The 22,395-nt window shown below is 36.5% G+C and overlaps 2 protein-coding genes across 12 annotated transcripts in view; both read right to left on the bottom strand.

Annotated features, from left to right (window-relative positions):
• Positions 1 to 22,395, bottom strand: part of ZC3H11A (zinc finger CCCH-type containing 11A) — a 47,445-nt gene that overhangs the window by 21,978 nt on the left and 3,072 nt on the right. For 4 of the 11 annotated variants that reach the window (XM_055581695.1, XM_055581696.1, XM_055581694.1 and 1 more), the window contains exons 2-9: positions 19,328 to 19,381; positions 17,932 to 17,991; positions 10,925 to 11,124; positions 9,736 to 9,855; positions 2,415 to 2,538; positions 1,117 to 1,320; positions 877 to 993; positions 541 to 621 (exon numbers count right to left, since the gene is read on the bottom strand). In XM_055581695.1, the coding sequence (XP_055437670.1) occupies positions 541 to 621; positions 877 to 993; positions 1,117 to 1,320; positions 2,415 to 2,538; positions 9,736 to 9,855; positions 10,925 to 10,978 (700 nt within the window). In that variant the 5' untranslated portion in view covers positions 10,979 to 11,124; positions 17,932 to 17,991; positions 19,328 to 19,381. Of the gene's footprint in view, positions 1 to 540; positions 622 to 876; positions 994 to 1,116; positions 1,321 to 2,414; positions 2,539 to 9,735; positions 9,856 to 10,924; positions 11,125 to 17,931; positions 18,289 to 19,316; positions 19,382 to 22,395 lie in introns of those variants that run through there. The other 7 variants (XM_055581698.1, XM_055581697.1, XM_055581693.1 and 4 more) reach the window with 4 other exon arrangements.
• On the bottom strand, positions 18,403 to 19,334 carry LOC129652757 (uncharacterized). The gene has a single exon (XM_055581704.1). The coding sequence runs from the start codon at positions 18,879 to 18,881 to the stop codon at positions 18,783 to 18,785; it is 99 nt and encodes a 32-aa protein (XP_055437679.1). The 5' UTR covers positions 18,882 to 19,334; the 3' UTR covers positions 18,403 to 18,782.

Here is a 22,395-nt window from a genome sequence, read left to right as displayed (position 1 = left end):
GTAAAACCGCAATTACTTTTGCACTAACCTAATATTTTTATGGTTGGAAATACAGATCAACCAGACTAAGGCAAACACTAGAAGAAAATTCTAGCAGTTCCTGAGGAAGAATTAACCTACTGCAAAATCAAGTCTCTCCTCTTTTACTATAGTTTGGGGAACGCCCTGGCGGCTCAGCGGTTAGGGCTCTGAGCTGTCACCGCAAGGCGCACGGGCTCAATCCCTGGTCAGGGCACCACGATCCTGCAAGCCATGCAGTGTGGCCAAAAAAGCTCATGTGCTGTTCTGTAGAGTTACATTTCTCAAAATAAACAAGTTCTTTCAGGTTTTTTATTGTATGTGCCTAGTTCTGAATACTTAGGGACTGAAACACAGCTGCAACAGTTTAAAAAAGCAACTATGTTTTAAATAAGACTATGTTTTAATTTAAACAAGCCACAAAAATCAAAATCTATTTGCTCATTTTGGTTGGTGCCAAGTGTCTTTTTAGTCTTCTCTAGAAACATTCAATTCTCCATGTTAAAACTCCTGAAAACTTACCACCTTGCTTCTTTGATTTTTCCTTCATTTTCTTGGATTTAATTTCTTCAAGAGTTTTTATTCCAAAATTCAAACTTTCACCTAGGAACACAAATAGCAACCACGTGAGGAACTAGCACCATGTTACCCTTGCATTTTATTTGTACATACTTTCTCAATGAATAAGAGAAAGTATATGTAAGTGTGTGTGTGTGAATAAGTGTAATGGCCACAAGGAAGAGGGAGGTGCTGGTAATTATGAATTAAATTTCAAAAGTATTTAAGATAGTCTGGACATATTCAATAGTGCTGTAAGATTTATGAGCAGAAACTAGCCTCAAAATAGCCCCTTCTTACCTTGTTTTAAATTGACCCCAGGTTTCCGGGCAGAAGTCATTCGTAATCCATTATGAACTTCAAGAGTTGGTTGCAGGGTAGGTGTTTTGGTTTCATCACCTTCCTCAGAAAACTGATCTATATTGTCAACATTTAAGGCAAATTTCCAATTAAAAAACAGATGTAGAGTTTCAAGTCTGATGCTAACTCACTAAGTTACCCTGATCTTTTACTTGTCCTAAACAAAGAGCTAAAGCTCACCATCATCGTCTTCATCATCGTCTGCAGCATTGATCACCACTGGTGGGTGTGTAGGGCTGGGAACGTTTTCTGAACTTTCTACTTTCATAACACTTCGCAGCTGAGGAGAGGGATTAGACTGGACAGATAATTTGCTCTGCTGAACTGTGAGCTGGCTAGCTTTCACTTCCTCTTCTGGTGACTCAGGCACAGTGGGCAACACAGCTAGACATAAAAAATTAGTTGTAAATTAAAAAAAAAAGTTTCAATTCATCAAAAAACTCCAACTATCTATAATAAGCTTGGTGATTTGAGCATTGTCTTTTTTAATTTATCTCTTTTAATTAAAAATTTAATTTAGCTTTTAATTTCCCCATTTTCCCAATTAGGTTCTAAACTTCCAGGAGGGAAAATGTGGCTTCTAGCTAAAAACTATTCACTCTATGTAAACACAAAGTGGGCACTCAGAGAATAAAAGCTAGATGCATAGTAATTATTTACACATTCTAGACATTAAATTTTAATACTGAAATTCTAGGCTGTAGGACCAAGAAGCAGCTTTTTAAAGAGACAGTGGGTAATACTTTTGAATCAAATCAGAAAGGAGTGAGCCTTTTTTCCCCTTAAAGAAGATAAAAATATACAGCCATCAGATTTTAATCACACAGCAGATGTAGCTTTTAAATGGCTAATCACTCCATTAGGAAATTACTTTAAAAGAAAATAAATACTAGCTTTTGACAGAGTGTGAGTTTTATTTTAGATTATACCCTAGAGCAGGATAAGCACATTTTTTAATATAAAGAAGTATAGAGTAAATATTTTAAGCCTTGTAGATCTGTGTTTCAACTACTCAACTCCACAGCAGTAGCACAAAATTTGGCCATAGAAAATATGTAAACAAACGGGCAGGGCTTCATTTCAATAAAATTTTACTTTACAATACAGGTGAAAGACCAGGATTGCCAACCCCTGGCCTGGACAATCAAGTTTCTTTTGAAAAATCTCTGTAAGCATGGTAAGAAAATGGGAAATGACATAAGCTAAAGTAACCTAAACAGTCATGCCAAGAAACATTTGTGAAGCAGCACAGCTTTGTCAACAAAGTTTTAATCATGACTGCTACTTTATTGGCTTATGACTGTGCACAAGTCATTTAACCTTAATAAAGTTCAGTTTCCTCATCTGAAGTGAAAATAAAACTGCTCACAAGACTACAGAGACGGCAATGTACTCTATAAGTATGTACTCTATAAAGTATGCATGTAGGTGTTCATTATACAGCAACTAGCCTTTTAAAATTAAAAAACGAAACTCACTTTTGCTTGGAGGTAGGAAAAGGCCATCAACATAACGTCCTCTGTTGTGATGGAAAGCACAGTTTAGTTTCTGACATCCCATTGGCTGATTTTCCCAATAACAAGGAATCTCACTGCGTTTTTTCTGTAAGAGGAAAAAGACATCAGTATGACCTGTATTCACTTGGTCATGTTTTCTGGACAAAGTTCACACAAGGTTAAAAAATCTGAGGCATGTGAAATGATTTTGAGTGTGAGGAAAAGGGGTTGCTGAAAGTGACATATCCTAGCATGATGGAGAAATCAAAGAGCAGGAAGAACTTTGCTGTTCTTTCCTCCTTGCCCTCATCTTAAATGTCCATAATTTAGAAAAGGGGGGTAATATAGTAGGTAAGATTATGGAGTCCAAGATAATAGTGTTTGATTCTCTATCACATTACTTACTGACCATGGAATGTCAGACAAATAATACCTCTTAGTCTCACTTTCCTCAGCTATAAAATGGGAGTACAGTAGCTATCTAATCAGGTTCTTATGAGAAATAAATGAAATAATGTACAAGAAGCACTTAGTGATAGAAGAGTCAATAAACTGCAGTTGTTATCTGAAGTTGAGAGTTCAAGATTTGGATAAAAAAATTCTTCCCATTCATGACTTCTCAAAGGCTCATGTAACACACTAGAAAGGCTTCCTTCCCAAGCTACCTTGCTTTTATAAAAGGGAACAAGAAAAACAAGAATAGAATGATTTGCTGGATCACAGGATATATGTCCAAGAGAAATACGTATTAGTTCTAAAACAGACATTACATTAGATATATATAAAGAATTTCAAAGCAACACTATTTAAAAAGAGCTCCAAAATGGAAACAAACCAAATGTACAGCAACATTAGAATGGATACATTCCAGTATATACATTCTGGAATACTTTGCAGTATATTCATAAAATACAATGCTATCCAGTAATGAGAGGGAATAAACAATACCACGAGTACAAAATGAAAGAAGCCAGACAAAAGAGCACATACTGTATGATTCTATTTACAGAAAAACCAAACAGTCAAAACTTTACTATGGCACAATGGTCAAGATGGTGACTAGTTTTGGGATTGTGGTGAATGACAATGAGGAGATAAAGGGGGAAGACAGGGTTGGAAATGTTCTATTTCATGATCTGGGTGCTGGTCTATTAGGTACACTCACTCAATGAAAATTCAACATGTAAGATAATGATTTGTGCACATTTCTATATAACTAAAAAAGTCCCGATAAGGACTTCTGAAAAGTAATTAATGTCTGATTAATAACCTGCATTATGTTAGATCTCTCATAATAAAGCAGCGTAAGCTTTAAATTTCAAGGCAAGAACAACAGTACTATTCAAAAACTTCCATTTTTCAATATGGAAGAAACAAACAGAGAAACAATGCCCGAAACGCAAAGAACCTTAAAGGTATCAAGAAGGGCAATGATCCCAATATCTGCTATACTGGGAGATTGATAATACACTGTGTTGGTAGGAATGTGGAAGAATCATGAGTCCCACACGCTGGTAACAGAAATGTAAACTAGTTCAACATCTCTGAAAGGTGATTTGGTAAAAATTATGTCACCCTGCTTATTTAACTTATATGCAGAGTACATCATGCGAAATGCCAGGTTGGATGAAGCACAAGCTGGAATCAAGATTGCCGGGAAAAAAATCAACAACCTCAGATATGCAGATGATACCACTCTAATCAGAAAGTGAAGAGGAAGTAAAGAGTATCTTGATCAAAGTGAAAGAGGAGAGTGAAAAAGCTGGCTTAAAATTCAACATTCAAAAAAACTAATAGGATCATGACATCCAGTCCCATCACTTCATGGCAAATAGATGGGAAACAATGGAAACAGTGACAGACTTTACTTTCTTGAGCTCCAAAATCACTGCAGACGGTGACTGCAGCCCCTGAAATTAAAAGATGTTTGTTCCTTGGAAGAAAAGCTATGACAAACCTAGACAGTGTATTAACAAGCAGAGACATCACTTTACCAACAAAGGTTCGTATAGTCAAAGCTATTGTTTTTTTCAGTTGTCATGTATGGATGTGAGAGTTGGACCAGAAGGCTGAACATTGAAGAATGGATTCTTTAGAACTGTGGTGCTGGAGAAGACTCTTTACAGTCCTTTAGACAGCAAAGAGGTCAGCCAGTCAAATCCTAAAGGAAATCAACCGTGAATATTCACTGGAGGGACTGATGCTGAAGCTCCAATACTTTGGTCACCTGATGCAAAGAGCCAACTCATTGGAAAAGATCCTGGTGCTGGGAAAGATTGAGGGCAGGAAGAGAAGGGGATGACAAAGGATGAGATGGTTGGGTGACATCACTGACTCAATGGACATGAGTTTGAGCAAACTCTGGGAGAGAGTGAAGAACAGAGAAGCCGGACATGCTGCAGTCCATGGGGTTGCAGAGTCACACATGATGGAGAGACTGAGCAACAACAATGTAAGAGTTATGTCCTGCACTTACTGCCACGTTTTAAAAAAGTATAGCAAATAACTCAGTCTTTGAAAGAACTTTATAGTATTTATTAGTATCCCGTTACCCTTAAAAGTTAGGTATAATAGCTACAACTGCACTTCCCTGGTGGTACAGTGGGTAAGAATCTGCCTAATTCGGGGAACATGAGTCTGATCCCTAGTCTGGGAAGATTCCACGTGCTGTGGAGCAAACTAAGCCCATGTGCCATGACTACTGAGTCCATGTGCTGCAAGTACTGAAGCCTGTGCTCTGCAACGAGAAGCTACCGCACGAGGCCCGTGTACTGTGATGAAGAGTAGCCCCGCTGACTGCAGTTAGAGAAAGCCCATGAGGAGCAACAAAGACCCCAAGCAACCAAATGAAGTCGCTCAGTCCTGTCCAGCTCTTTGGGACCCCATGGACTATACACAGTCCATGGAATTCTCCAGGCCACAATACTGGTGTGACTAGCCATTTCCTTTTCCAGGGGATCTTCCCAACCCAGGGATCGAACCCAGGTCTCCCGCATTGCAGGCAGATTCAAGACTGAATCTGTAACCAGCTGAGTTACCAGGGAAACCCATGAAGCTACCAGGTGCTACCACTGTTATCACCAGGAAGTGCAACCAAATAAATAAATACATAAACGCATAAATAAATGTTAAAAAAAAAAAAAAAGCTACCACTGCTCTTTAAAATAACAACTATCCAATTATTTCTTGAGGTAGCACCTAATGCCAATCTTCCCTGCTCCTGGATCTGTCTTTGCTTCTTTCCTAAAAGCAACCTTCAAATTACTGGATATGATAGCATTATCTTTAAAATGAAGTCACAGGACATTTATTTAATGTGTTTAATACCATTACTGAATTTTATTTCAAAATAAAAAGTAATACACAAACAATAAAGATGACTTGGAAAATAAAATCAATACCTATTATGCCATTACACAGTGAGTCACTTATTTGGATATAGAATTCTTAAAAAAACAACAAAAAAAACTGTAAAATGTATTGATTCACATTTAAAAGAAAGGTTTTCCATATAATTCTGTACATTTTTACTTAGCAACACACCCTCACGGTAACATTCTCCTACATGATTATTTCTTTAGCTTTTAAAAAAGCCATATACATAACACATGGTTCAAAGATATACAGCTGGTCCAAAGATACACAGTGAATGCTCATCATCTGTCGTAGTTTATGCACTGTAAAACTACCGTAAGTATTTAACTAACAAATACGGAACCATTCTGTCCCTTAAGGACCCAGGGACTGAACCTAGGTCTCCTGCATTGCAGGCAGATTCTTTACCCACTAAGCCCCTGGGGAAGCCCCATATAATGGGCTTCCCAGAGCAAAAACATGCACACATATTGCTGCGTTTTCACCTTTGGGAGAAGTGTGTGTTCTTTGTGAACCCTCATGCAGAGATCATAAAAGAAGCACACATATGAATAACTCCAGACTATGACTGTCTTTTATAATCAGTGTATCCTTACTCTATCACTGTAATAAATCAGAATTCACATGAAACGCAGGAAACGTGGGAGATATATATTCAATCGCTGGGTCGGGAAGATCCGCTGGAGGAGGAAATGGCAACCCACTCCAGTATTCTTGCTTGGAAAATCCCACGGACAGAGGGCCCTGGCAGACTACAGTTCATGGGGTCACAAGAGGTCAGAGACGACTGAGCACACACACATGCATGCATGAATGCATGCATCAGCCATATGCTAAGTCCCTTGAGTTTTCTAGAGAATTCCAAATGTATTAGGTTGATGCAAAATTGCGGTTTTTCCATTGTTGAAAGTTGCTGTTTCATACTGGAATATATTCTTAAATAAATGTGATTATGTTATACATAATTTTAATGTGCATTTCTCTTTATGTCTTTCTGCTAATGACTTACTACATGCTGTTTGTATTTATTTTAGACTAGGGAAATGATGTTAGACAAAAAGAAAATTCAAGGGATTTTCTTATTCAAGTTCAAAATGGGTCATAAAGCAGTGGAGACAACTCACATCAACAATGTATTTGGCCCAGGAACTGCCAACAAACATACAGTCCAAGAAATTTTGCAAAGGAGACAAAAGCCTTGAAGATGAGGATCAGAGTGGCTGGTCAGAAATTGACAATGACCAACTGAGAGTAATCATTCAAGTTGATCCTCCAAAGAACTCAAAGGTGATCATTCTGTGGTTGTTCGGCATTTGAAGCAAACTGGAAAGGTGAAAAAGCTTGAAGAGTGGAAGCCTCGTGATCTGACCAAAAATAAAAAATATCACTGTTCTGAAGTGTTGTTTTCTCTCATACTATGCAGCAATGAACCATTTCTCGATCATATTGGGATGAGCAACAAAAGGTGGATTTTATACAACTGACGATGACTAGCTCAGCGGCTGGATGGAGGAGAAGCTCCAAAGCACTTCCCAGAGCCAAACTCGCACCAAAAAAAGGTCATGGACACTGGTGGTCTGCTGCCAGTCTGACCCACTACAGCTTTCTGAATCCCGGTAAGACCATTGTATCTGAGAAGTATGCTCAGCAAATCAACAAGATGCACAAAAAACTCCAACATCTGCAGCCAGCACCAATCAACAGAAAGGGCTCAATGCTTCTCCACAACAACGCCCAACCGTTGCACAAGCAACACTTCAAAAATTGAACAAACTGGGCTATGAAGTTTTGCCTCATTCACCATATTCACCTGACCTCTCACCAACCGTCACTTCTTCAAGCATCTGGACAACTTTTGCATGGAGAAGGCTTCCACAACCAGCAAGATGCAGAAAATGTTTTCCAAGAATTCATCAAATCCCGAAGCAATTTATTTCTCATTGGCAAAATGTGTTGATTGTAATTAATTCTATTTTGATTAATAAAGATGTGTTTCAAGCTAGTTATAATGATTTAAAATTTACGGTCTGAAACAGCTATTACGTCTGCACCAATCTAATATATGTTCTTAGAGACTGGCACAGTTTTCCTAAGAGTTGTGCCAGTTTACTCTGCTTGCAATGTTACAGCATGATTTTTCAAAAGTTGCAAGAGCATTTCTTTTTCTGAACGTACTTAGTGAATCTGCTATTTGGAAGACAGAATAGAATGTTGTTATTTATTTGCTAAGTCATGACCAACTCTTTGCAACCCCACGGACTGCAGTCCTCCAGACTCCTTTGTCCATGGGATTTCCCAGGCAAGAATACCAGAGTGGGTTGCCATTTCCTTCTCCAGGGGATCTTCCTGACCAAGGGATTGAACCCACGTCTTTTGCACAGACAGGCGGATTCTTTAGCACTGAGCCACCAGGTACTCAGCTGAAACCAGAATGGAGTGGCTCCATAACCCCAGACCTACAAACTGTGTATTTAGGCTCTTTCTTCTTTCCCCACCCCTTCTCAAACAATTCAAAAGTCATTATGTGAGGCTGAGAGAGGCAGGCACAGATGCTGGGAGAGGAAGGGCAAGTGGCCCACAGCAGAGTGGTGGAGGCTGGCTGAGATGAGGAAGGAATCCACAGGATGAAGTAGAATTGGCACAAGTTGTCAGGGTTAGCAAAGCATTTGTGGAGGAGGATAGCCAGCACAGTGCTGGAGCCTGAGAAGGGTAGGAAGGCTTCCGTGCAGAAGCAATCTCATGATAGGGTGAGGAGGGTGTACTCATGGAGGTCAGCCTAGAAGGGGCATCAAAGACTAAGCAGGGTGAGGAAGGCAGGGTCTTCCTGAGTCAGAGGACGAGCCGGGGAGGAAAGGAGTAGAGCATGTGAACTTGGACAACCTTGTTAGGCCAGAAAGTGAAGACGTGTTCAAAGAAGGATGGAAACATCACAAAGATACAAAAATCAGCTTTAAGGGCTCTTATTGGCCAAACATCAATCTGAGGAGGAAAAAATGATAGTAATGGCATATAATACACTGAATAAAACAGGAAATCATTGCGACCACACATAAAAGGCTGGAAAAAAAAACTTCATTCAAAATTTGATACGAAATGGGATAATTACAAGGTCTCGAAGTACCTTTCCAAAACATAATTACAAAAAAAAAAAAGTACAGTGAAGCAATCTGGTGGCTACCACCTTAATGAAGTGATGCAAGTTAACATCAGTAATGGGATAATTAAAATTGTACACCACTCAATGGTAAGCAGTGAGAAGAATATCACCTCTGTGATATTCCTGCCAAAAATATAAGATCTGAATTTAGCAATGAGGAAGTATTAGATAAACCCAAAGTGAGGAACATTATACAAAATACCTGTCCTATAGCGACCAAAAATGTCAAGGTCAATGAAAGGCAAGAAAAGACTGATCAACTGTTCTAGACAGAAGGCCAAATCACTACGAAACTCAATGCAGCACATGATTCTGGACTCACTCCTACTGCAATAAGGAACATCACCAATTCAAGGGCAAAACCTGAATGGGATCTGAGGATTCAATGAGAGTAATATATAAATGTTAATATTCTAATTTTGATGGTTTATCACAGTTATGGTTTAGTGGCAAGTTTCATACTATATTTGCAACTTTTCTCTAAGTTCAGACTGTTTTAAAATAAACACAGAAATATAAATACTCCCTAAATATACATATATGATTTTTCACTTTAGACAGATTACCAAACGGCCTTTATGAAATATGATACTAATTCATAACATAAAGCATCTCGATATTAAGTGAGCATTTCACTAATGATAGAAATTTCACTAGGTCATTAAAAAAGAATTTAACCCACATGTTACATAAGATGATTTTTACTGCCATATTTTTTATTGTCCCATCAGGACACAAGACTACTTACTAAAACACAAACTGAAGACTTACATCAATCTCCATGTGCCGAAACCTGCACACCTGTCGAAAACAGCGCCCTTCTTGCCATAATGTGCAAACAGTTTCATTTCCCAGTGCAGCTTCACAGTGACGGAATGGACAGCTGTCACCCTGTGAACAGAAAGAGTAATACAGGAAAGAACTGTGGGATCAAACCAGCCCCCAGGCACAACGCTCACTGTAAATGTCTCGGTAGCTAGACAAACACGGAGAGACAGGGAGAAAACAACTGAAGTGGGATGGTAAGACAATCAGAGTCAAGAAATGTTTCATTTCCTAAAACCTATCCTTTATCTGATCTGACAACATGAATGACACAAGCTAAGAGATGGGGTTCAAAAATACAAGTGGGAATATTAGGTACCCTTAAAAAATATGTTTTATAGTTAATCTTCAAAACTATTTCACATATCCTGACTTGTATAACTAGCTTTAAATGGAAAATTAGAAAGTAATTAGAATTTAAGTATAATTCCATGTTTCACCATAAATTTGAAACAAAACGCTACTATTGTGCAACTTGTTACTTAAACTCAAAGCTTTGCTCAAAACTAACAATTTAAAATATAGCACCAGAATGATTTAAGAAAAATACTTGGGGGAAAAAAAAAAAACACATGTATAGAATTAGTCATAAAGGAATAACAGAAAATAACAGATAAATCTAACTGGAGCTGCAGAAGAAACAAGCTGAAAGGCAGGAAGCTCCAACAAAGAAAAAAGCTCTAATAAACCTGCAAAAGCATATTTAGAAAAGTGGCTTTAGGATTCAGCAGGAAATCTGAAGGGAGAAGTCAAATTCAGTCCACGACGATTCTATAAATACAATACAACCCACCCATCCATTTACCACAAAGTAAATTCACTACACAAAGATCACAGTTAGCACGCCACAGTCAAGTGTTCCTAATCCCTTAAAAGCGCCCTGAACAGACTGATTGTAGCTATAAGAACACCGGATGACGACTAAATGCTATCTTTTTACTTCTGGAGTACGGAGAACATAAAATGAACAGGAAAAAAACGATGAGCAATGAATTCCCTTAGGAATGCTATCCTTCACGAAAAATTGACAGCAGATAATAAACACTGAGCAAAACATAAAAGACACCTTGGTATGCTGGGAAATTTTTATTAGGGAAATCATAGAAAGAACTGATTTAAAGATGCTAATTCTTACTTTAGTACAAGTAGAATAGAAAAAAAAATAGCAGTCTTCTCCTTGATTAGGCATGCTGAGTAGATCCTTAGATGAGAAGTGGCTTTTTGAAAACAAGCCACTGCTTCCTCTAGGCGAGGACCAGCTCCAAGTCCTCTTGATATGGGTTTAATCTTCCAAAAGACAAGTCAATCACAGAAATCGTCTTTTAAATGTTAATCCTAAAATGAGAAGACAATGAATGAAAATATTTCAGGTAAATTCTTTCAACAATCTTCTCCAAATCACCCTGACCAATGAACAGAGCCTTATGAAAATTCTGATTCATATTTTAGTGACTGTTGTACATTCTCATCTACAATGCAAAATTTTTGTTAAACAGCCATGCTTCTTTCTTTGCATTCTCTATGGTGCTTCACCATAAATTATGTAAGCATTATATACTCAACAAATGATCTGCAGTTTAGATTATTAACTTGGACTATTTTACACAAGATAATTTGCTAAATCTGTATTTCTGACAAACTAGACTTTTTTCATCTAATTATTCATAAGCATTTTTGTTATTTCCAAAGTATATAATTCTAAGTATGTGGAAAAAACTATCTCACTGGAATAGCTGGTGAACCACTACCCCTGAAAAATCTGTAGAGCGAGCTAATACAATGAAGATGACCGAAGAGCTGCACACCAATTACACAAAAGGAGCAAAAGAAGTTCTCAGGGCTTATCCCTAAAATAGTGCTTATGCAGAATGACCAACATTCCCTCTCCCCCTTAGTTCTTGCCATACCATAGTTCTCACACTAAAGGGTAAAGAAAGCAGGCTTCTACAGAAGTAAAAATACATGACCAAGAACACATGTCAGAATCTGGAAGGGGTTTCTACAAACCCCTACATCAGAGGATAAAGTTTCAGAAACATGGATCTAGGGACTTCCCTTGTGGTCCAGTGGTTAAGACTCGCAATTCCACCATCCAGAGTGTGGAGTTGGTCCCTGGTTGGGGAAATTCCGCATACCAAGAGGTTTTGGCCAAAACAAAACAAAAAGATCTTAAAAGAGAAACACTGATCTACAACTTGAAATTACGATGAATCAAATTTACATTTTCCACTAACAATTTCTAATCCAAGAATAGCAGGCCATGGTAAAACCAGCCTTTAACTCAGCAACCTAGGTTAGAAGAGTTATGTTACTAAACACACAGGAAACCTTCAAAATTTAAATATCCTATGGCTTTCAATTCCATTTCCAGAATTTATCCTGAGATTAATATTCAACAGTGGAAACAGTGACAGACTTTATTTTTTGGGGCTCCAAAATCACTGCAGATGGTGACTGCGGCCATGAAATTAAAAGACACTTACTCCTTGGAAGAAAAGTTATGATCAACCTAGACAGCATATTAAAAAGCAGAGACACTACTTTGCCAACAAAGGTCTGTCTAGTCATGGCTATGGTTTTTCCAGTGGTCATGTATGGATGTGAGAGTTGGACTATAAAGAAAGCTGAGTGCCAAAGAATGGATGCTTTTGAACTGTGGTGTTGGAGAAGACTCTTGAGAGTCCCTTGGACTGCAAGGAGATCCAACCAGTCAATGCTAAAGGAAATCAGTCCTGAAAATTCACTGGAAGGACTGATGCTGAAGCTGAAACTCCAATACTTTGGCACCTGATACAAAGAACGGACTCATTTGAAAAGACCCTGATGCTGGGAAAGATTGAAGGCGGGAGAAGGCGACGACTGAGGATGAGATGGTTGGATGGCATCACTGACTCAATGAACATGAGTTTGAGTAAACTGTGGGAGCTGGACAGCGAGGTCTGGCATGCTGTAGTCCAAGGGCTCGCAGAGAGACACGACTGAGCGCCTGAACTGAACTAATATTCAACAAATATGCAAAAGAATAGTGCATAAGACAGTTCATCACCATCTTCTAACAATGAAAAAACACCTAGAAACCTACATGTTCAAAAACTGATGCTTCTATAAACCAAGGAATGACAAGGATTGCCAGCAAACACCAGAAGCTAGAAGAAGCAAAGAAGGATCATTTCCCTACAGGTTTCAAAGAGAGCATGACCCTGTCAACACCTTTCAGACTTCTAATCTCCGAAACTGTGAATAATAAACTTCTGTTGCTTTAAGACACCCAGGTATGTGGTACTTTGTTATGGAAGCCCTAAGAAACTAATATACATTAAAAATAGAGTCAACTGATGTTTGCCAAAGAAGCAAGGCAATTTCAAATAAGAAAGGACAGTCTTTTCAACATACAATGCTGGAAGAAGAGGATACCTGCATGCAAAAAAATATATCTAGACAGGGATCTTAAACCTTTCACAAAAATTAAAATGGATCACAAATGTGAAATTATAAAACTCCTAGAGAATAAAACAAGAGAAAATCCAGGTGATTCTGGGTGTGGTGATAGCTTTTTAGACATAACACCAAATGTACAGTCCATTAAAGAAACCATTGATAAGTTGGAGTTAATTAAAATTAAAAACTTTCACTTCTCAAAAGCACTATTAAGAGAATGAAAAGCCAAGTTACAGACTGGGAGAAAATTTCTGCAAAACACATAACTGATAAAGGATTGGTATTCAAAATATACAAAGAACCCTTAAAATGCAACAATAAGAAAAACAAATCAGGGACTTCCCCAGTGGTCCAGTGGTTAAGACTCCACGCTTCCAATGCAGGGAGCACAGGTTTGATCCCTGGTGGGAAACTAAGATCCCATCACCCATGCCATGGGGCACAGCCAAAAAAATAAGTTAAAGCAAAACTAATTTAAAAATGGGCAAAAGCTCTAAACAGACACCTCACCAAAGAAAATATACAGATGACAAACAAGCATATGAAAAGACACTCAGTATCACTGGGAGTTGCAAATTCCTTTTAGAATGGCTGACGAAAATCCAAAAACTGATACCACCAAGTGCTGGTGAGGATATGGTAGCAGGAAGAAAGCTAGAAAAATACAGATCAAATCTTAGCAGTAGTTATAGTCACGGTGGTAGGATTACAGGTGGCTATTTATTATTTTATGCTGAAAATAACACTACATTTTCTAATATGATGAAACATAGATGTACCAGAAAATTCAAGTCTAGCCTAACTGACCTGACCATTGTTGATATACTACAGAACAGAACAAGGATTGGGTCTTTAATACTACTTCACCAGTCCACTACCAACATTCCTCTGACCACAAAGAGAATGCATTCCACCATCTAGGGTACACCAAAAGGTAACTTTAAAAATCAGAGGGAGAGAGGGAATTTCCTGATGGTCCAGTGATTAGGATTTGGCACTTTCATGGCCTGAGTTCAATTCCTGGTTGGGGTACTGAGATTCCGTAAGCAGAACGGCCAAAGAAAACAAAGAAAATTTAGAGGTGGGAAAAATTAGGAGTTTGAGATTAACATACACATACTACTATATATAAAATAAATAATCAACAAAGACCTACTGTATAGCACAGAATATTATAATACTATAATATTATAATATTATAATAACCTATATGGGAAAAGGATCTGAAAAAGAATGGATATATGTATATGCACAACTGAATCACTCTGCTGTACACCTGAAACTAACATAGCATTGTAAATCAACTCTACTACAACATAAAATAAAAACTAAAAATTGCCTCCAGTGGGATCAAGTCTCTAGGAATTAACTACAATGACACACACAAAAAGAAAAAGTATTAGTCAGAAAAGAAAGGAAACATTTTACAATAGAAAGGAGGCTTTGGTGTCCCCTTCATCCCTGAAATCAACATCCCAAAGAACATAAATGAACTGTTGCTGGTTTCAGTAAGACTGCTACATATTAATCTAACAAAATGAGATTTATGAAATAGTAGAATAGCATGAGTTGTACTCCCCACCCCCCGCCCACCATTTTTTCAAAATCGATTCTGTAAAACACCCTGAGGAAGGCAAAGCCAAGGCATGGAGAGACTGAATCCTGAATAGATATGCACCACATTACTTATGTTTAAATAGAACAGTTCTTTCATATATCCCTTTTACATACTGAACTTCTAAAACTTTCACTGGGGGGTGGGGGGAAGAATGTAACTGCTATGCAAGAAAATAGCCCCCAAAAATGTAGAGGTAAAAAATTGACTGTAATTATTACTACATAAGACAAAAGTCCAAAACCATGGTGCACATTCCCTTTTTTTAAAAAAAGAAATAGTACCCAAGATAAAGAAAAATCTGAAGAAACACTGATGAAAAAGACAAAACTGAATTATAGGATATCACTATCAGGACATTCCCCAGAATGCAAAAATATGCTAATGTGGGAGGAAAGATACATAACATGGAAATAATTTCAGAAGATTCAATTTCTACACAATGAAAATTATGTAAGGATGGAATGGAACTGGTAGAAATGATAATAAAATAATAATACAAAGAAATTTCCCTAAACTGGATGAACTTAAGTCTTTTAACTAAAGGATTCATCAAATGCCAGGCAGAAATGTTCTTTAAAGACATCACTACTTCACCATATACCATATATATAATGGTGAAATTTTTGAATTTCAATGGTAAAGCAGAATTATACAGACTTCTAGGAAAAAGCAGACTGAAAACAAAGGAAAGAAAATCAGACTTGACATTTGACACATTATTTGAATCTCTAAAATTTCAAAAGACAAAATATCCAGAATTTAAAGGTGATATTATGACCCTAGATTGAGCTTTTCAAATTACATTTCAAGAAAAGCTCAGGACTGGGAAGAAGGTTTTAGAAAGTCTCATAAAATATATATCATGTACGTACTCCACGTATTCTTTTAAAAATTACTAAAGGAAGCAGTCTAACTTCAGAAAAAAAAAAATTAGAATAAATAAATAGAAAAAGAACAAAACAATGAAAAGGCATTATCTCATTATTTTTTTAAAAAGTTTTAAAGCAACTACTTGGGGGTGTCTGATTCATGATACAGCTGATAAATCCTAAATAAAGTGAACCATATAGTATATCAAAAGAGTAACAAAACATGATCAAAGAAGGTTTATTCCAGAACTAAGAATGGTTTAACATTAGGAAATTCATTACTAGAATAAACAGGGGTTAAAAAAGGAAACTCTGCAGTATCTTAAGATTTCAAGAACAGAAAAATGGTGAAAAAATATTTAAAACTGTAGTTTTTTAAAAGTTAAAATGGCTTTTTAAAAGAAGCTACAAACATCTATTCCCAATAAAAACTCTGTAAATTACAAGGAACCTTCTTGGCCTAAGTGTACTAATTGATCAGAAACTATCATCATATGTGACATGGTAAAACATTACAAGTAAATCACTCAAGGGAAAAAAAGCCTGTCTGTACTACCATCCAACACCGTTTCAGAGTTCAATGCATGCAATAAGGGAAAAAAGTATAAAGATTAGAAAGGATGAAGCAAAAAATTTAGTATCTATAGATTACAGGCTTACAAACTATACAATCTAACAATCAATTAAATAAATTTAAAAAACTAACATATTTTTTAAAATCAGTAAATTTCTTATGTTCCAACAACAATCATTCAGATGATAACAAGAGTCCTAGTCACAATACTACTAAAATATATAGGAAGAAAACAAAGAAATATAAAAGACCCCATCAAATTAGAAACAAAACCAAAACTATTAAACTACTAAGGCACAAGAAGACCTGGATAATGGAGAGATAATGGAGTAGAGGCTTAAAGAAGTTTACTTTTCCCCTAAATACCTTAAGTAGATTGAATACAATTCAATTCAAAATCTCAATGATACTTTATTATTGGAACCTGACAGACTGCAAAATTACTTAAACTAAGAAAATCTTAAGAAGAATGAGAGGGCCCTGGGCTTCCTGTAATTACCACAGGTGTGAAATATAACCTTTAAATGTAATATTGGCAAATGAATGAGTACAAGATAAACAGAATTCAGGCAATTTCTGGAAAAAGTGGCATTTGAAATTAACAACAACAACAAAAAAATTAGCCATCCATTTGAAAAAAATAAATTCTATATCATACAAAAAAGGTTCCAGGAGAACAAAAGCAAGGATGACAAAGATGCTGTAACTCACTAAAAGGACCATATAAGAAAGATTCTAAATTCATAACTATGCTGAGCTAAAATGCATTTTTGACAATGCTTAAGGGGAGGAAGACAGGCAATGTCATGTAACTACAATCCTTAGATTACATTTTAATATAAAATATGTAAACACTTAAGTACTGGGAAGAAATGCATGGTTTTTTTTTTAGTAAGCTCAGGATGAAAAAAACCTGTCCTAAACATGATACCAAAGTTACAAACCAAGACAAAACTCATAGATATGACTACATAAAATGAAAACCATTCATACAGCAAAAGATCAGCAACATGGCCAAGGATTAATACCTTCACTAAAAGGGATGTTAAGAACTTTTAAAAATCAAAAAGACTTCATTAATACAGTAAATTGGTTTAACCTCCTTAGAAAATTGTAACAATTCTACAAATTCACATTTAAGAACTGGTTCAAAGAAATAGTTCACATATATGTATGTGTGTGTAGCTGTTTTTAGATAAGGGGCTATTTTTGTTTTCAATGGCAAAACCCAAATGTCCATCAATGAAGGATATATTAAATTATTGCATATCCATTTTTATAAAGCAACAAACACAGTCATTAAAAAGAGGTGAGGCAAAGCTATGAGTATGGACATGGAACTATACCATGATAAAACTGTTCATGGTGGTTTTCTCTGAGGAGGCAGAATTACAGGAAGAATTCACCTTGTCTGTATTGTTTTTACTTTTATTATAAGTACATATTATAAAGAAAAAAAGATGGGGTAGTGATATTTCTATCAAAAAACCCCAAAACTTGTAAACAATTACAAGAAAAAAATAATGTGTTGACAACTATCTTTTTGATTTCTTACTGGTTCAGGAAAATTATGCTGTAAATTACAAAAATGTTTACCCCTTTAATGATAAAAAAAAAAAAACCAAACCCATTTCCACACTTACATTAGCTGGTTGATCTCAACAGGAATGTCTGTGTCTTCACTGAGTTCCAATTTATTACGCCTGTAGGTCGAACCAACACTCAATCCATGAATTAATAATAATGAGGCAGAAAGAATTTTCCTCCTCACATTGCCAAGGAAACCTCTCAGCCACAATTCAAACACAGGATGTGTTTTTAAAATATCTCTCAACTACTGAGAGTTTAAGTCCATTCAAATAACCTTTGTCAAACTGGAGACAGCTAGGGTTAGTTATCTCCTCAAAAACAAAAAAACAACAAAAAAAAGAGTTCATATCAAAATGAACTTGAGATTCAAAGGATTATTAAAAAGAAAAAAAGATCAATCTTCCATAGCCGAACATTTAATTAAAAAAGAAAAAAGAAAGAAAAAATTAAAAAAAAAAAACAAAAAAAAACACCAAAATTCAATAAGATCCAATTTCTGGTCTTCAAGATTTCTTCACCTATTAAGAAAAAAACAGAAACCTTCCCCCATCTTTATTATCTGTATAATAAAAACATACTTGTATGTAAAAATATAGTGTTTTATGTATAATATACATATACATATATACTAACTGGCTTATAAACACACACACACGTACACAAATGTGTAGAAATAAAACATCTGGGTAAGTTTTCCCTTTTAAAATACACTACAAAAGCCTTTAAATTTGGGTCATTATAAAAATAGTGAATTTCCTCTTATACCAAAGTATCATGAAGTATTTTAATGTTACACTAAATTTTGCCCGGCCCACAAAATAAAAATGAAGGGAAATCCTTAGACATATATATCAATGTGTATAATATGGATGTATGTATATTGTTACATCATCTTTTATCATCTTCAGGGAGTGTTTAACCAAAAAAGATAGAAATGTATAGTTACAGAGTAACTACAGAGTGGTGCAGCAAGCTGTAGAAGGCAGAGCAGCATGATAGCCATCCTGAACTGGCACTGTCAAAACACAGAAAGCTTCTATCTACGGGAAGATTTTTTCTTCTTTTACAACACCAGTGTCACTGGCATGACACTCAATAGTGGCCCTGCAAAGGCCTATGCAACCTAGTTCCAAATGCTTTACTAGTGATGGCTGCAACGCAAGACTTTGTGATTATCCATGTACTCCACTTAGTAAAAGGGTAAACTTTGGGAGTTCAAATTTCATTTCACAATGGTACATTTACCATTTAAGAATTTCAAAAAAACAAAAATGAAGAGCGATTTTGATACATAGAAATGAGTTCTAGATTTTGAAACCAGCCCAGTAACAAAGCAATTTGATTCTCATGTAATAAATACTACATAATTTCTAGGCTAAATCTTGCCAAATACTATCCAAGACAAAACTAAAATCAAAACTTTAAAAAAAGTGGACACCTTTTACTCACACTTAATACTAGTCAATTTTCCAGGAAATTTTTGGGCAGGGAATATTCCCAAATCTAAAATGAAAAAAAGGAAAAATTGGGATCTTACATTAGTTATTCGGTCTGAAACTTTTACTAAAAGTCATCATTTCTGGCCTCCCACTCGATCACAAAAACATACTCTCAGAGTGGAAAGGGACAAGATCAATTGAGATCAATTCTTTCATTTTACCAGTGAGGCAATGATTCCTAACACATGAAAACACTGACTGCTTATTTTGAAGTAAGAGTTAAGGCCAAAATAATCTCACAGTTAAGAATACAGTATTATGGGTCATTCAGTGTAATTTCTAAGAAGACATTTACGATCACTTAAATTCAGAGAAACATTCTTTGGGAAATGGATACTGGTTTTGTCACAGTATTCTCATGGGGCTTTCATTTCTATTCCCATTTAATCTTCTCCAATTCTGTAAATTTTTTGTCATTTACCCATAAATTATATAAAACTACCTATATAATCTTTTATTGTTTTTACAATAAAAGTTAATAGGGCAATTCAAAGACTAAAAGTATTTTTTCCTAGTTGTTTTCTAATGTTTCCATTTTATATAGAACCAATAAAGGGCAACTCTATCACACTTAAGTTGAAATTATAAAATTGACCAGTATGAGGAGGCAATTAGAAATTCCAAAGTATAAAACAATTTTGTCAACTTTTGTTTTTGCCAAGCTGTAAGTATGAATCAGAGTTTTTAAAGAAATAGAAAAATACTGGTGGGGGGGGGAGGGGAGATATATCAGTTTAGTATGAAAGTAAAGTCGCTCAGCTCCATCTGCCTTTGCAAACCCATGGACTATACAGTCCTGCCTTTTCTTTTCTTTCTTTTTTTTTTTTAGTCCTGCCTTTTCTCTATTTTATTGGTTTCACAGCAATCAACCTTCCCAAGTTAAGAGAAATTTTAATTTAAAAACAATTACTAGTTCAATCTACCAGCCAGAAATAGCCTAAGGCCTTTCAATGCTGCACTATATTTTTCTAATTAAAATATCTCTTTTCCCCTCTCAATTGGTACAAATAAAATTTCAGGTGATAGCTATACTGAATTACTATTATGAAATCTTTAAAGTTAATCTTCACTTTGTCGATACTGTATTACCTCTGAGGAATTTTCTGCCCTTTCTGTGTTTTCAGGTTTCCCCAGATAGTGCATAAAGAATAATTAGTATAACTACAAATAACAATTATAGCAATTAGGATACACTAACATAGCAATAAGTTGCCCATTTTAAATGGAGAAAGGAAAAAGAAATTAAGATAATATTTCTTTTTCATTGCTTTGAATAACTTCATTCTCAGGATCCCAGCTTAGAACCAATGCAGAGTAATCATAGTTCACATTTTTCAAGTTCATTTTCAGAAACATCAGCTGTTCTATATTATCAAAGTCCAGGCTCATGATCTGCTTTGGATGAAAGTGGCTATTTGCAGTAAAGACACATTCAGATTGCCAACTACACATGGGGCAGCTCAGATACTGAATGGCAACTTGGGTCAAAGCTGGCCATACGTTCACCTTCTTCTGCCAATAAAACAAAGGGTCATCACCCCCTGAGATCTCTGAATACTTCTCTTTGAAGTATTCATCCACCACTGCCATAGCAGAAGGAAACATGAAGCTTTTGCCTCCAATGGCAACATTATCTGCAGCTGAACTATCAACAGATGCTGAAATGGAGGTGCCTTCTCTTATAGATGAGGTAAATGAATCAGCTCCTACTATAGCTGAGGGGCCAGAAGCTTCTGAAGTTGCAATATGGCAGACCTCTGGTGAAGATTCCATATAGTTACAAACTTCTTCTGCAAGGATCTGCTTGTAAGTTTCCAAATCAGCACCTTGAGGAAAAAAGTCTCCCAAACTGTCTTTAAAGCAAGGATCTAACAAAGTAGCCAAGATACAGGGCTTGGATTTGAGCATGGCACTTAGTAGGGTGTCAGTTTCAAGTTTCAGAGATAAACTGTCTACCAGATTGAGGGCCTGAGTAATACCTCTAACTTGAAAATCTTCTCTGAGTTTCTGCAGGGAAAGGAGTAGATGATGGATGAGGGGTAGCACCTGATTCAATCCTATGGTCTTCACACTCACTTTCTGGGTAGCCTCCTCAAATGGTTTAAGAATATCACAAACATATGTCATTAGAGTCCACTGAAGGGAGGTGAGCACAACTCCACTGGCTCTCCCAAGACTATGGTGAACTGAGTAGCAATGCTCCAAGAGCCACTTTAACATGTAAAAGGTAGAAATCCAATGGCCAGCTTCATCCTGTTTTAAATTTTTCCATGGAAGTTGGTGATCATTTTGGAACTCTTGCAGTATCTGACGGGCCTTGACCGAATGACTAAAATGATGACAGGTTTTCCTGGCAGCCACTAACATGTTCTCAATGCTTTTGTGCTCACAGAAAAAGTCCTGAATGACTATATTTAAACAACGTAGGAAGCATGGTACGTGGGTAAAACCGCCATCTTTGACTGCGTGTACTACATTAGAAGAACTGTCAGAAACAATGAAGCTAGGGATGAGGAAATTAGGAGAAAGCCACAGACCAATCTGGTCATTTAATTCTTGTAAAATGTTGGTTATCAAACAGTTTTTGGCTAAACCTGTTACACAAAGAACTGCCCACCTTCTAAAGTTGGGGATCCTGCCATTATTGAAAGAAGGTGTAGTTTCCAAAGAGACCCAGTGTACAGTCACAATGAAATAGTCAGTGGATGGGTCATGGGTCCATATGTCCACAGTCAGGTGGATCTTTTGAGTCTGAACATTCTCCAAAGTTAAGAAAATTTTTTCTCTGACAGAATCATATAATCGAGGTACAGCCTTAGTGAAAAAGAAAGTTTCAGACGGTAACCTATAGTCAGGGGCCACAATCTGCAGGAACCTCTGAAAGGCTGGGGTTGAGAAATAGTTGTAAGGATGCATATCTTCCACAATCATTTGAATAACTGCCTGACTTATTTGACTTGAGGTTGAATTTTCACAGTATGCTGTTTCTTGCTCTTGTGCATGCATTTGAGTGTCTTG

Source organism: Bubalus kerabau, chromosome 5, assembly GCF_029407905.1.
Source record: "Bubalus kerabau isolate K-KA32 ecotype Philippines breed swamp buffalo chromosome 5, PCC_UOA_SB_1v2, whole genome shotgun sequence".
NCBI lineage: Eukaryota > Metazoa > Chordata > Mammalia > Artiodactyla > Bovidae > Bubalus > Bubalus kerabau.
The sequence above is the reverse complement of the archived record's forward strand: the minus strand, read 5'-3'. Positions and strand labels throughout refer to the sequence as shown.

What these genes read in the sequence shown, in the direction of transcription:
- LOC129652757 (XM_055581704.1), bottom strand. Translation starts at nt 18,881, where the DNA reads ATGGCTATCATGCTGCTCTGCCTTCTACAGCTTGCTGCACCACTCTGT.